General features: G+C 35.8%; 1 protein-coding gene across 1 annotated transcript in view; it reads right to left on the bottom strand.

Moving 5' to 3' along the window:
- Positions 1 to 15,932, bottom strand: part of mctp2a (multiple C2 domains, transmembrane 2a) — a 405,706-nt gene that overhangs the window by 299,095 nt on the left and 90,679 nt on the right. Inside the window, exon 3 of the mRNA XM_039773287.1 lies at positions 5,551 to 5,616. Coding sequence (XP_039629221.1) covers positions 5,551 to 5,616 — 66 coding nt within the window. The remainder of the gene's footprint in view (positions 1 to 5,550; positions 5,617 to 15,932) is intronic.

Here is a 15,932-nt window from a genome sequence, read left to right as displayed (position 1 = left end):
GGCAGCCCAAATCTGATGAAATGACTGGATTCAGGACCAAAATTCGTAAGTCAACATCGGTCAAACTTACAAATTCGCAAATGGATTGCTTTGGACTGTAGACCACTAACAGTGGTGGAAGATAGGGGGTTGGAAAATGTGCTACAGTTAGCTTCAGGTTATCCAACTTTCCAACTGCCGTGCCGAAAGACTATTTCAAGTAAAATTCAACAGCTTTATGACACTGAAAAGCAAGCAAATTTAGATGCATTACAGAAAGCGGACTTTGTGGCTCTTACTGGGGCTCATTGGACTTCCCTGACTGTTAGTAATTTTAATTACATCTATTTACAGAATGATCAATGATCACACTGTTTTAGCCTAATGTACTAAATAATTTTGGCTAAGGTTACTCGGAGTTTTAAGCTGAAGCTGGTCAAATTACCTTTTATGTTTCTGCCTTATTTTTTTAAGAAGAAAAACTGCACTTTATGTTGAAATTTTTGTTATTATTTAAAGACAATGCCATTCTGAACATGTACTTAAAGTACTTAGAATACCACTTTATTTTTAAGTCTGCCCAATTTTAGCCAGGGATGATATTTTTGTTTCTGTTTTGAACTGAAATGCAGTTTAAATGCATTTTTTTTTCAGAAATTAAAAGACCTTGAGTTTACAATATTCATGTCCATGTCTATTATTTGATTCTGTCGCCCACTAAAACACTTTTAAATTAAAAAAAATATTTGCGCTTTGGGACAAATTTTCTTGTGTGATTACATGCGATTAATCAACATTAATTAATTACAAACCCTCTAATTAATTAGATTCATTTTTCGAGTCCCACCCCTAATATATATATATATATGCATAGATATGTGTGTGTGTATATATATATATATATATATATATATATATATATATATATATATATATATATATATATATACATACACACACACATATGTATATGTATGTATGTATATATGTGGATGTATATGTATATATATGTATATACTGTATGTATATATATGTGGATGTATGTATGTGTATATATATGTATATATATGTGTATATGTATGTATATATATATGTGTGTATATATGTATATATGTGTATGTATGTATATTTATATATATACACTAGCAAAATACCAAGGAGAAGTAGTGTGTTGAAGAAGCAATGAAAAGAAAAGGAAACATTTTGAAAATAACGTAACATGATTGTCAATGTAATTGTTTTGTCACTGTTGTGAGTGATGAGTGTTGCTGTCATATATATATATATATATATATATATATATATTTACACACACACACACACACATAAACATATATATATACATATCTATATATATACACATATATACACATACACATATATACATATATATATCTACATATATACACATACATATACATACACACACATATATATATATATATATATACATACACACACACATATATAAACATATATATACATATACATACATATCTACATATATACACACACAGATATTTCGTATCAGTGCAATACGCTGCTTGTAAAACGGATAACTCCCGCTCTTACGTGCAAGTCTGCGTGGATATTATGAACTATCGTATTTGTTCAAGTTCTATTTAAATTTTAAATAGAAGGAATTTTTATTTAGTCGACAGAAATATCTTTGGTAGGAATGGTAAAACAGACAGGAATATTTTCGTGAATAAATCAACTCAAACCTTAAATAACTTAAAAGAACAAACATTCAAATTTCTTTACTCTTATGTAAATTTATATAAAAATAAACTTAGATTTTAAATATCCCAAAAGATTCTGCTCTCCATAAAAATATATCCTTTCAAAATTATACAAATTCAAATATGAACATGCTGCATAACAAAACCTGGAAATATAAATAAAATGTGTTCCTTTCAGCAATAACAAATCAAATCATTCAGTTGTCTTTGCTCATATGTCATTTTAGAGCTGGACGCCTGGCATCTTTTTTTGGCAACAGGTTCGTTTATGTTTGGTGTGAGGTTCTGTGTTGTGGAGATTCTCAGGATGGATTGCAGGTGCTCATCAGTGAGGCGACTCCTGTGTGCTGTTTTGTTATTCTTTATCACTGAGAAGAGCTTCTCACACAGATATGTGCTACCAAACATGCACAAGGTTCGAGCCGCATGTAGACGGACTTTTTTTGTTCTTCAAAGTCACCAAAGCGCCGTGCAAACTCAGTGCTTCGGTTTATCAGCAAAGTGCGTATTTGGGAACACCGTAGTGACGACTTGGTTCAACATTACTTGGCAACAGGGAAAGTTGCACTGGTGCATTTGTGTCTCCCATAAAAGCAACTTCACTTGAAATCACTTTGTGATTGTGCACGGGTAAAAACGTCTGCTGAAGTGTCAGATTCTTATTTAATTCTTCTGCTTTCTGTATCTTCTGCATTGCATTCAGGTCTTTCAGCCTCACTGATGAGCACCTGCAATCCATCCTGAGAATCTCCACAACACAGAACTCCCTGATGTTTTGTCTCATAGTGCCGTCTTAGATTAAATTCTGTAATTACAGCCACATTAGCTCCACAAATGAGACACACGGGTTCAGTAAACATATACTCAGCCTCCCATCGGTTTTTAAAGGCTCTATTTTCAGAATCAACTTTTCTCTTCAGCATCGTGTGAGCTAGCCGCAATAACTTGCAGCATCATAAGCTAGACTTGATTAACGCGTAAGTGTTGGCAAGGCAGCTGAAGCGCTGCATTATGGGATCTGTAGTTTATTGTGTTACCAGCGCTTCATATACCCGGGCCATTAATAACAATAATACAGTATATAAAACGAATTTCGAAATGAAACCTGCCCAACTTTTGTAAGGAAGCTGTAAGGAATGAACCTGCCAAATTTCAGCCTTCCACCCACACGGGAAGTTGGAGAATTAGTGATGAGTCAGTGAGTGAGTGAATGAGTGAGTGCTTTGCCTTTTATTAGTATAGATATATATATATATATTATATATATTATATATATATATATATATATATATATATATATATATGACAGCAACACTCATCACAATGTCAAAACAATTACATTGTCAATCATGTTACGTTATTATTAAAATGTTTCCTTTTCTTTTTCATTATTTCTTTAACATGCTACTTCTCCGCTGCGAAGCGCGGGTATTTTGCTAGTTATTACTAAAACAAAAAATGTTTCTGTTTTAGTTATGTGTTCAACAATTCCTGCCTCACATTTCCTGTCATACTACATTTACATAGATCGGTGTAGACATGGTAACACACATGAAATGTATGCATTCCAAATAACAATATATTATTTACCCTCTACAATTCCAGGCACCTCACACCCAGATAAAGCACACTTGAGCTCTGAAAATCTTCTTTGCGACTTGAGCTGCGTCGGAGGGGAGGATGGGATAGCAGGCTGCTTGCTACTTGTGCTGATTGAGACACTTACAAAACAAAAGACGCTAATGTAGAGGTGCAAAGGAATTTAAGGTGGCCTGGGATTACACATTTTTTCGTTGGGCTCAGGTAATCTAATGTTAAGGTGCCCAAAATATCAACATAAACAGGCTAGCATCTGACATTCCAAAAGGTCTTGCCCCAACCACTACTGCTAGTAGCCAGGCTTCAGCCTGACTAGGCTCCAAAAAGGGGAAAACTCGTTCCTTTCAAAATATACTTAATGATCCAAGAATGTCTCACAAACAGAAGAAACTAAGTAAAACTCTATCTTACAACTAACAGGTAACAGAAATACTTTAAAAAATTAAAATTATTTATTCAAACAAAAAGAGAATAAGAAAAGGTATTCAAAAGAACAGAAAGGAGTGACCTAAAATCACAATCCTAAAGCAAACAAGTTTAAATACACTAATCCAGAAATGGAATACAAAGGCAGAGCAAAACAGAAAAAACAGAAAACCAAATGATAAACATTATTTATAAAGATTCCAAACAGACTTCAATGAAAACTCTGCCTAAGCTCTTTTCCTCAGGGTGACCCTGCCTCTTGGGGAACCACCCACAAAGAACATGGAACAGAAGAATACTTAAAAAGACTTTAACAAAAATAGTCATCACACACATTATTCATACACACGTTAATAAATAACAATTTTCTTGGTATTCCAATTTCATGAGTATTTCACAACACATCCCATTATCATATAAGCCAAAATTTTGTGCAATATATATAGCAGGTGATTGATTGACACAAAATGTCAAAAATGAAATGCTAGTATTTCACCAGCATAATGTAAGTAGCCAGATTATCTCAGGATTATTGAACAGATTAATAGAAACAGTAGACAGGAATAATTTACAGTGCATCCCAGTATCTATTGGCCAGCTCTGAACAAATGTTAGGTATGATTCTCTAGGACGGTTTATGCACAACTGCTGTGCTTTTCTCTGCATAATGACTGTAACTTTTTGTAACTTTTAAAACACAATTGAAATCTTCAGTCATTTCACTTTTATGAGTACTCATACTGGGAATTAATGCAAATACATTTTGGATAAAATCTCTATCACACATTAGGTGCTCATATATGAAAATGAGTTCAGAATTAAATAAATCTTTCATCACCATGACATAGCGCCCTTCAGGATCAGATAATATGTCTGATGCTACATACTGTATGAGATTGCCTTATACAGTATATTAAGATACCCACTTTCCTGTTTTCATGAAAACTTAGCTGATCTTTTTGCAGTCAAAACTGGTCCTTGTTTTTTTAAAGGAGTCTCCTGTAAAAAACAAACTTTCTTAGCATTTAGGCATGTCAGATGAGAAGAATACTTTATTTCTCTTTAGATCATGATTGAGACCTTTGTGGAGAGGTTGCTTCAGGAAGCATATCCAGACATAAAAACTTCTACTTCGATACCCCAAAAATAAAATGAACCACCAGCCAACCTATTTGAACCCTGAAAATAGCCATTAAACAGAAAGAGGGAGGGGGTATGGAGAATGAAAAGTGTGGACAAACAAAAAACAAACAAACAAACACACACTTCAATCTCTAATCACTATCGTGCACAAGCTGCTTTGCATATCCATTACAGGGCATGAACTGATTTGTTTTAAACCTCATAGACATGTGCATGCCATGTTTTCTTTTTAAATATATATACTGTAACTTATTTTTAAAGAATTTTCTTAGACGTTCATCAATCGTGCATCTGCTCACTAATATTAAATTTTAGTCCCACACTGCAGAAAATTGAGTCAGGTCCCCTGTGATTTCAGCAGGAATGTAGACATTTAATGTAAACCTCAAAACTTTTTTTTTTTTTTTAAATAATTAAGAAATTGGTGATTCTGACATGAATGAGAAAGAGAGAGAGAGAGAGAGAGAAAGACAGACAGAGATAGTCGATTTGGGAGCATGCACTGAAATGGTGTGTTGCCACACCCACCACAACATGATTAACACTATTTAAATGGTTTAGCCTTTGCATTAAAAAATGTCAAGTCATGCAGTTAACAACTGATACAAGTATTTAAAAGAATAACATTTGTGTTTAAGTAACAAGAGGTATCAAATATTACCAAATTATCCTCAAAGTATTGTGACGTCTGAGATGAAGCTTCAGGGTCTGAAATCTCTGTGCAATCCTGTAAAGAAACAACACATAGGTTACCAGAGATGCAAGGTTTACTATACTGTACATAGTTTAGATGCCCACAAAAAAGGCTACTTTCAATAAGAGGACATGCTTTTGTTAAACAGAAGGATGGTATGGAAGGAAAACTATGTCCCTGCTTTTCATTATATAGAACAAAGTACCAGCAATAAAGAAACCCAAGTAAGGTATACAAAGAACTTTATGAGCAGAACAAAACATTTCTCAAAGCATAACACATGAATCTAATTGCTGACAAGACCACAGCAAGAACTTAGTTTTTGATAGTGGAGCATGTCCCTCCCATATAACAATAAATAAAATACATTTCATAAACTTAAGGAAATCTTCGTTTTAAAAGCACACTGATAATATGAACATCATGGACTACATGATTTACAAAGTACATTGTCATGTGCACAGGTCAAATTTATTTTACATTCAGTGCATTAAAACATGATTGAATAATTCAATACCAACAAAATCAAAATGTAAAACATAATCATATCAGTGCCACATGATATGGATATTAGTCAGAGCACTTTCATTAGAATATTAAAACAATTATAACAACAGGCTGTTCAGCCCAAAATTGCTTATCAAACTCTATTTACATACTGTAACCCTTACAAAATTACATTAAATCTGATTTTAAGGGACTCCAATGTATTACCATACTACTTGGAAACATATTCCATGTATCTATGATGGTTTATTTTGCCATCAATCAATATCATTATAATTTTTTACTCTTTCATTCAATGTGACTCATCACCTTTACTAGCCGTTTTAAATACTATGTGTGATACACATATAAAACACACACACAGTAGCACAAGACCTCCTCATGACAAGTTACTGGTTACGAGTGTTTCCAAAACATGTAGAAACCACACAGTTAAAATCTAAAGAGTGGGAAAAACAAGCCAAACTGAGTGAGCTGCTGGCAGAGGCAAAAGTCAAATTAGGCTGACAGGCAACAAGTAGTAAAAAAAAAAAAAAGGAAAAACAAAGTCGTTGGTTGGGTCTGATGTGTAAGCACAACCTGAACAAGAATGTCTCACAGCTTTATTAACATACCAGTGGCACGGCACCTCACCGAGATGTCCTAGTGTTCTTGGCCTATATTGACACCTGGATCAAGGCCAATCAGTTATAGGTGGATTTAAAATTCATTCTTGCCCTTGTGAGAGTATCCTTTACATATTTTATGTCTTGGGAAATGTCCAACTTAAATTTTCCTACCAACAGTAAGGACAGATTCTTTGTCAAAATTCACTCTAACTTAAAATAGGTGGGAAGATACACTTTGGAGCACAATGTTAGGAACCTGATAGCTTATATTCATTCAGACAGATAATTCAGCAATTTTCGAGCTGCACTGAGTCTTTCCAGGCTCCATTCAAGACAATGCACTCTTCAAAATAAGAAGCACCTGTCAAAGCACAAGGTGACTGAACAACATTAAGTGGGGATTGGTTGGAGGAGGTTATTAAAAAGTGAACTGGCTCTGCACTGAAGCCAGCAATCTGGATTCATGATCAAATTCTGACACAACAGTAAACACTGGAACAACATTTTAAATGTAATTGTGGCCAGGACCTGTATACATAGGTATTAAGTTATATCCTGGACGAGATGGCTGATTTAATAATTTGCTTTTAGTGTATTATAGTTATTAATGTGTACAAATGCTTTGAGTCGGTACTCAGTAAAGAGCTATACAGAACATAAAATGGTAGAATAATAATATAACATTCTTAAATCTGATTAATCAAATTCAAAGACAAGGCAAGAAATAGCTCTGAACAGGGCACAAGTCCATCACACGCATGCACAAACCCATTACCAGACCAATTTTGAAATACTAATCAACCTGACAAGATTTTTGTTGAGGATACAAGAGATTGTTCATCAACAATTGTTCACAAGCAACAACCTCCACTCATCCCCAACTACTGGTCAATGCAGAAATGTGGTTCTGATAGACTGGCCCAGTTTAATGACAATTGTTAATTTATTCTTTGAAAAAGATTTTCAAGGGACAATAGACTTGATCACCAAATACATTCAGAAGCTGTGAATGAAGACAGGTATTTAATGAGATTGTTAATGGGCTTAATATAAGATGTACAGTATAATCACAATTCCAAGATTTTTACTTGTATAGATTTAAGTATGATTATATCATGTGTTTAAAGTTCTTGTATTACTTTTTATTTTTTAAACATTTTTCTTTGTGTGTTAAAACAACTTGTGATGTTATACTTTACTAATGGTGATTAAAGACTGACTAAATTTCAAAATATCTTAGGTACTTGAGTGTTTAGTCAACCAAAAGTTTCAAGCAAAAATAATTGATTTGCTTTTGCAATTATGGTTTGGTGCAATGTATCCATTTGGCAATATCCTTTTTACCTAAATATATTGCTGCAATATATAGTTGTGTGGCTATGTAAAGAACATTCACCCATCCATCCATCTGCAATCACAACAGAACAATATTAGATTTACTATTACATAACATGTACATGTTTTAGGACTGGATAAGAACACTGGAGATTCCAAAGGAAATGCAATATGAAAATATACTATATAGACATTTTAGTTTAGATAAGGTCTTTGTCTAGTGCATTTAACAGATTTTCACTTGTAGTTGTTCAAGATATAAGCAGAGATCATTGTCTTCTGGTATGTCAGATGTACAAGCTGGCAGAGAATAGTGAGACCTTATTTTAGAGGCTTTGAACAGCTAAAGGAGAGATATCAAGGGTAGCTGATAAGAAAATTAGGTAGGACATTGTTTAGTAGAGAGACTGAGAGATTTAACAATGTAAACTGGTTGTAGCACGCTCCTCACAGTAAAAAAATGAACAACAACCTATTTCTTTGTAAATTCCTAGTATGGAACAGTAAATCATACATATGGGCGAATAAGTTATGTCCTTTGGTAGATCAAGAACCTTCATGTGAACAAGAATAAGCAGACTAGCAAAGCAAGGTATTCTGACAAACAAGACAGCCAAGCACCACAAGAGTGTCATGTTTCCATTTATGATTGCACAAGGTTATAATTAAAACAATACAATTATAAGGCTGAGTAATTGATGTCATTTTTCATTTTGAGTCACTGCATCAGGTTTATTTTAGTTAAAATTGGTTTTATTTTGTGCTCAGTACACTCAGCAAAGATTACATTTGATACTGAAGTGATGATTGGAAGTTTCTCTAATAGAATAATATAAAGGTAATATCAATTAAGTACTTTGGTTTGCAGTATACATTGAAATATATAAGAATTGGATCTGGAAAAATACTAAAATGGTCAAGTAAACAAGAAATATAAAAGAAGAAAGTTGATGCAATACACAAAATGTACCTGGAAAAGACTAAGAGATCAGGAGAAGAGAGATCACAGAAATTTCAAAGGTGACAACTTAAGCCAAAGGATAGAATAAGATTAAAATAAAAGACTTATTTTATACAAGCCATTTGTTTGTAAACCAGAGTAAATATATGCATTGATTGACACTGCATGAAAATTCAAAAGTTTATAAAGTGAACCTCTACCCTCTGTTTCTTTGATCATTCTGTAACAGACCGCTGTGAAGGACGTTTCTTCTAAGGCATTTGCCGAGGAGTAGTTAACACTAGAATCCATGAAGCCTATGAAAAAAGGCATAATCCCGGGCCATCTTAAATTCCTTCGCACCTCTCCATCAGCTTCTTTTGTTTTGCAAATGTGTCTATCAGCACAAGCAGTCTGCTATCCCATTCCCTCACCAACAGAGCTGAAGTCAGCTGCAAAATTCTCAAAGCTCAAGTGTGTTTATCTGGGTGTGAGATGCCTGGAGTTGTATAGGGAAAATAATATATTGTTATTTGTAATACATACATTTCTTGTATGTTCTGTGTCTATAACGATTGGTGTAAATTTAGAATGACAGGAAATGTGATGCAAGAAATTCTGAACACCTACCTAAAACAAAAACTTATTATACTAATAATAACGTGAAGTGTATAATGTGTGAAGACTTTATAGTCCATATATCAAATAGACACATGTGCTTTTATTCAAGAATATACTGTAACCAAAGAAAAAAAAAAATCATTCAATTTACATATTGCTATCAATGAGTTAAAAATCCAAGCTCAAATGTCAATTGACAGAAACTTGATATGTATTCTTGAATAGTGCAAAGGTAAGAACTGCTGCCTTATAACCAAAATGTTACGGATTTGAGTCCAGGCCCTCCGCGTTTTGAGTAGTGAGCTGATATTATTATTACTGTAATATAATAAAAACATGCATTTGAATTGAATCTCTAACAATCGGTGTATATTTTAGCTACTTGTAAAAGTTTTTGCTTTTTGTTTTTTATTATTCAGTTTTATTCTGTCAGTGACATTCACATGGTACAATGAACTTGACTTTCCCTCTCCGAGTTGATGCCGTTTATCTCCATTCTTTTCACAAGAGCAGCGTTGACCACAGTTGGTGCTGTGGTTGATGCCTGCTCAGAACTATTTGTTGTACTGGCAAAGATACAATATCACGTGTCTACTATCAGACTATCATGCGGCATTTGCGCTTTGACAACAAAGACACTCGTGCAGAACGTGTAAAAACGACAGATTTGCTGCGATTTCGGACATATGGCAAAGTTTTGTTGAGAACTGTGTTTTGAGTTACAACCCAGGGCAAAGACTTTTTGAATCTGTGGTCATAAAGCTTATGGAGATGTTTCTGGACAAAGGCAGAACCGTAAGAACAGACAGCTTCATCACAGCGCTTTCGCTGGCTAATATACTGCTGCACTGCAACACAACTCTGTTTGGCACCGTATGTACAATGAGACTTCCACCTGCAGCTATAGTCACTTTAGTACGCAAGCAATTTGCCACACTAGTGTTTAGATTTGGCATTGCCATGATAACGGTGTATGGAATTTTCTTTCTGTAATGTTGATTTCTATCACATTTCACATCTCACTAAGAAAAAGGAGGTTGTCCATCCAAACTGAAAATGCCTTTCTCAGGTAGAGACATTTGCTTTCAAGTCATATCTTGATTTAAACTGGTCAATTATAAAAAGACATTTTATCTGATTTGGAAATGGGTTTGAACTGGGTTCAAAGGGGCTTCAAAGTGTGACAAGATGTTGAAGCTTTACCTATACCTCAGTTAATCTATTATTACTCTTAAAAAGAGTAGGATGTACTGTATATTATGTTACTGTAAATAAAAAGCAAAAGTGGATAGATTTGAAAATTATTATTATACCTTATTATACCTTGGTTGTCAGTGAATCTAATTTTTGCTAGCATGTACACGGACTGCAGGGTTGGGAGAACGGTAAAGTGTTTGCTTTTTATATAATCTTTTGTTAGCACCATGGCATTCTCTTTGCCTGATTTGCCCAGAGAAGCTAAGCAATATATCACATGTTGCTCTTTTGGAGCATAGCACTTTGGTTTTTTTCTATTTCTGCTTTAACAATTTTTACTCACCCAACCTCAAAGATGAAAATAAAACATTAACATTAGAAATTAAAAAATATAATTAGATTGGAAACAAAACTGCAGAACACCACACATTTTTAGGAAGATGACTTAACTATTTAAGCTTCTCTATTCAAGATCTCATCAAGCTGTACTGGCGGCCAGACACTAATGAACCATGATTCTAATTCCAGAGATGACCTAAATGAAATCTACTGAGGACTCACTCTTTTGATATGAAGCACCACTGATAAATATGGCTCTTTTGCTACTTTGATCCTGTTTGAGCTACTTTGAGCTTGCAATGAAAGACATGAGTGCTGATATTTGCAGACAACAAACAGCACATCCAAATGGGAATGATTTAAATCATTGCAACTTTAGAATTGCATTCCCCAAATTTCATCAAAACGTCTCCTGCCCCACCTGAGGAGACAGAATCTTAGACCATGTAAATACAGTGCATCCGGAAAGTATGCACAGTGTATCACTTTTTCCACATTTTGTTATGTTACAGCCTTATTCAAAAATTGATTAAATTCATTTTCTTCCTCTGAATTCTACACACAACACCCCATAATGACAACATGAACCATTTACCCTGACTAGTATCCCAGTTCCTGCCGCTGAAAAACATCCCCACAACATGATGCTGCCACCACCATGCTTCACTATAGGGATGGTATTGGCCTTGTGATGAGCGGTGCCTGGTTTCCTCCAAACGTGATGCCTGGCAATCACACCAAAGAGTTCAATCTTTGTCTCATCAGACCAGAGAATTTTGTTTCTCATGGTCTGAGAGTCCTTCAGGTGCCTTTTGACAAACTCCAGGTGGACTGCCATGAGCCTTTTACTAAGGAGTGGCTTCCATCTGGCCACTCTACCATACAGGCCTGATTGGTGGATTGCTGCAGAGATGGTTGTCCTTCTGGAAGATTCTCCTCTCCAGGTTCTTGGTCACCTCCCTGACTAAGGCCCTTCTCCCCCAATCGCTCAGTTCAGATGGCCGGCTAGCTCTAGGAAGAGTCCTGGTAGTTTCGAACTTCTTCCACTTATGGATGATGGAGGCCACTGTGCTCATTGGGACCTTCAAAGCAGCAGAAATTTTTCTGTAACCTTCCCCAGATTTGTGCCTCGAGACAATCCCTTTGACTTCTTGCTTGTTTGTGCTCTGACATGAACTGTCAACTGTGGGACCTTATATACACAGGTGTGCCCTTCCAAATCATGTCCAATCAACTGAATTTACCACAGGTGAACTCCAATTAAGCTGCAGAAACACCTCAAGGATGATCAGGGGAAACAGGATGCAGCTGAGCTCAGTTTTGAGCTTCATGGCAAAGGAATACACATGAATACTTATGTACATGTGCTTTCTCAATTTGCAAAAACCTCAAATAAACTTTTTTCACGTTGTCATTATGGGGTGTTGTGTGTAGAAATCTGAGGAAAAAAATGAATTTAAACCATTTTGGAATAAGGCTGCAACATAACAAAATGTGGAAAAAGTGATGCGCTGTGAATACTTTCTGGATGCACTGTACAAACATCGCTGAAGCCTATATGTAATGGCTAGTTAAGAACGTAAATCAATATGATGGCCAGTTATCCAAGTTACCTAAGTTTTGTTCAAGAAAATAGCCACAGAAAATAAAATGCAATCTGTGAAATCCTGAGCTTCTTTCATGTTACTGTGGTACTCACATACACACCTGCCTCACAGTGATTCATGAAAAATGCATACTACAGAAAGCAAAATATCAGGTGATGTAAACAGCAATTGGAGTATAAAATGCACCAATCCAATACAACAGGTATACTCAGTTCTGTTTGTTTGCAGTGAGCGGAGTCAGCACGTGTAGGGCACACCTTTAACATAGTAAATAGATATACTGTATATTAGCCAGTATTATAAACGTACAGTATGATATTTAGGCCTAGCAATAACCATCAATATTTATTCCATCTCATTTTTTTTTAGGAAATCAAAGCGTTGTATGAAGAGCATTGTGCACATAGCTGCACCATGTTGAGTTAACTGAGTTCACAGAAAGCATTTTGAACATGATTATCACAAACATGCGCCCTCTGTCCATGGTGGAGGATGAAGGCTTTCAGAAGATGATTTGCACTTTCAATGCCAGGTACATGCTGCTTTCAAGAATCTACAGTACTTCATGAAAATGATGGAGAAAAAGAATGAAGAAGTCAAAGGCATGGTGAAGAACACCCTTAAGGAGACTGAGAGCATTGCACTCACAACTGATATTTGGTCGAGTGTTGCTACAGAGGCATATCTAGGGGAGACGTGTCACTTTCTTGGGGAGGATTGGGAAATGGAGTCCAACATCCTGACAACAATGACTCTTGAAGAGAGACACACGGCTGCAAATATTGCAGAGTGGTTTGAAGATGTTATTGCCAAATTTGACATTCCATCTGAGAAAATCAACGCTGTTGTCAATGACAATGGTGCTAATGTTGTAGCAGCACTGAAGATTTTGGCAGGAAAGCATGAATGAGCATCAGTGTGATGTACAGGTCATACCCTGAACTTGGATGTGAAAAGTGCTCTGAAAAGCTACCAAGCTATCTCCAAATGTGTGGCTGCTGCAAGACGCCTTGTTGAACATTTTAAGAAAGTGACCTGAATATATATGATGAGGTTTCTGAACTCTTTTAGGAACCCCCTCCCCAAATGGGACGACACGCTGAGGTGCAACCACTGCATCTGTGGAGGACTGCTTGTCTGTTGCCAAGGCAACCACAGGTTCGAAGCACAGCTGCGCAGAAACATCTATAAGCCTATGGAGATTACGCTATATTAATCGACAACAGAAAGCTTTTTTAAAGCAGAACTGTCAACATTCAGGATCATTCATGCTTCCTTTACAGTAAGAACCTAAAAGCTATAGCCAAGAAGCAGACTCAGACTCCACATTGACTATGAGTTATTTGCCCATTTTTGACCAGAAGTAGTATGTAAACTGTAAATAATTGCTTTCAACTGAATTCATATGTATTCTGTTCAACGTGTAATTGTTGATATTACAAGTATGGAAACATTGGGCTTTCAATTTTTATTCCATATCAAACCAACAAACTGTTCTTATATAGAAAAAAAAAATACACAAAAAACATGTCTTACATAAGAAACACTAAAAAGCACACACCCACACCTACACAAAAACAATCAGTAAACAATTGTTAAAATCCCAAAATATAATATTGTGGATGGGGGATTTTAAGAAGCTACAGTATGTGCCTAACTAGAGTTCGGTATTTAACAATTTAAGACCAAACAAATTGTGGTACTTCGAAACATTCAGTTCCTGGAGGCAAGATGCCAAGAAAAAAGGTTGAGGTTGAGAACCCCTGCCCTTGAGGTATCAATCACAGAGTGCATGTGTCAGTAGTTTACTATAGTAGCATTTACCTTCATTTGATAGGTCTACTGTTATCCCAAATCATGCTGCGTTACTGCTGTTAGCAGTAGCTGAGACCTGAGATCTCGCACTGCTTCACAGCATTGGTATTATTACTGGGTTGTTTAAACCATATGGTATAACATTTTGAGGTGACTCAGCTTAAAACTGTTTGGGAATCCCTGCAATAAACTACTACCATTTAGTCAAATACTACTGGTATCAAAATGTCACACTGTAAATTGTTATACTGTCTAAAAAGGTTAAAACAATTAATGCAATGGTGAGGGGATTTATCAGTCTGGATGATAAGCAACTTCCTGTTGTAGAAGATACTGAATGCTGTTACACAATATCCAGCCATGTTACTTCTCTGATATAGACCTTTCAGGGTTACATAATATAATGGTAAGTCATATGCACAAACTACTTACCGACAGTGTCACATCCATAAGCTTTACCACCGATATTTAGATATCTGATGCAAATTATGTGAGTTTGCTCAGTGGACTAACAACAACTTTGAATAATAAAAGGCAATTTTTGAACTCCCAACAATTCACTAGGCATTGTGTTTTATTTATTTATTTATATATTTAGTTCAATTCAAAAGGAAAGTTCCAAATTTGAAAAATATCTATAAAGACTGTTCATGTAATACTCTGAGACAATATACACATACATTTTAAAAGGCTATGGAAAAATACAGTGTTGAAAGATTGTAATATATGGTCCAAACTTAACAGCTTGCATTGAATTACAGTATTGAGTTCCAGCACAGCATCTCAGATGTAATTATGATCAGTAGAAAGACATTCATTTCAAGCATTTGCAATTAGACAACCGTACAAATGGAGCTTTGGATGTACAGTACTTTATTTTCAATGGTGATGGTTTTTCTCTTCTTTACTGTATCACCAGAACTTGCATCAGATTTGTGTTTTAGAGACATTCTTGAAGGCTGAAGACAAAAGGTTAAGATGAGCTCTTCTGCACAGCACTGTACACGCTATAACAGCAGGAAGGCATCCATCGTCAACACGTCTGATGTACTGACAATAGAAAACTTCCTGCTATGTGCGTAACAGTACAAGCAGGCTTGCTACTGAGAATGAATGGGGGCTGCAAGGAGCGGTTCACCACCTGCCCACCACACAGTCACCTCCACTACAGTATGCTGCGTGCAGCGTTTGCCCACCGAGAATGAATGTGGTGTGGCCAAAGGTGGGTAGTGAATTGCCCATCACTGCCCCCATTCAACAGGCAGCCATCCAAGGCACACTACAATGCTACCCCCTGCCGCCACATTCACCCTCAATGGCCTCCATTCAGCCACAACCGGGTCACTGCTTGCAGCATCACCAGCCACCCACAGAGAACGA

This window comes from Polypterus senegalus, chromosome 12 (genome assembly GCF_016835505.1).
Source record: "Polypterus senegalus isolate Bchr_013 chromosome 12, ASM1683550v1, whole genome shotgun sequence".
NCBI classification, from domain to species: Eukaryota; Metazoa; Chordata; class Cladistia; order Polypteriformes; family Polypteridae; genus Polypterus; species Polypterus senegalus.
Note: the sequence above shows the minus strand (reverse complement) of the source record. Positions and strands in the feature narration are given on the sequence as shown.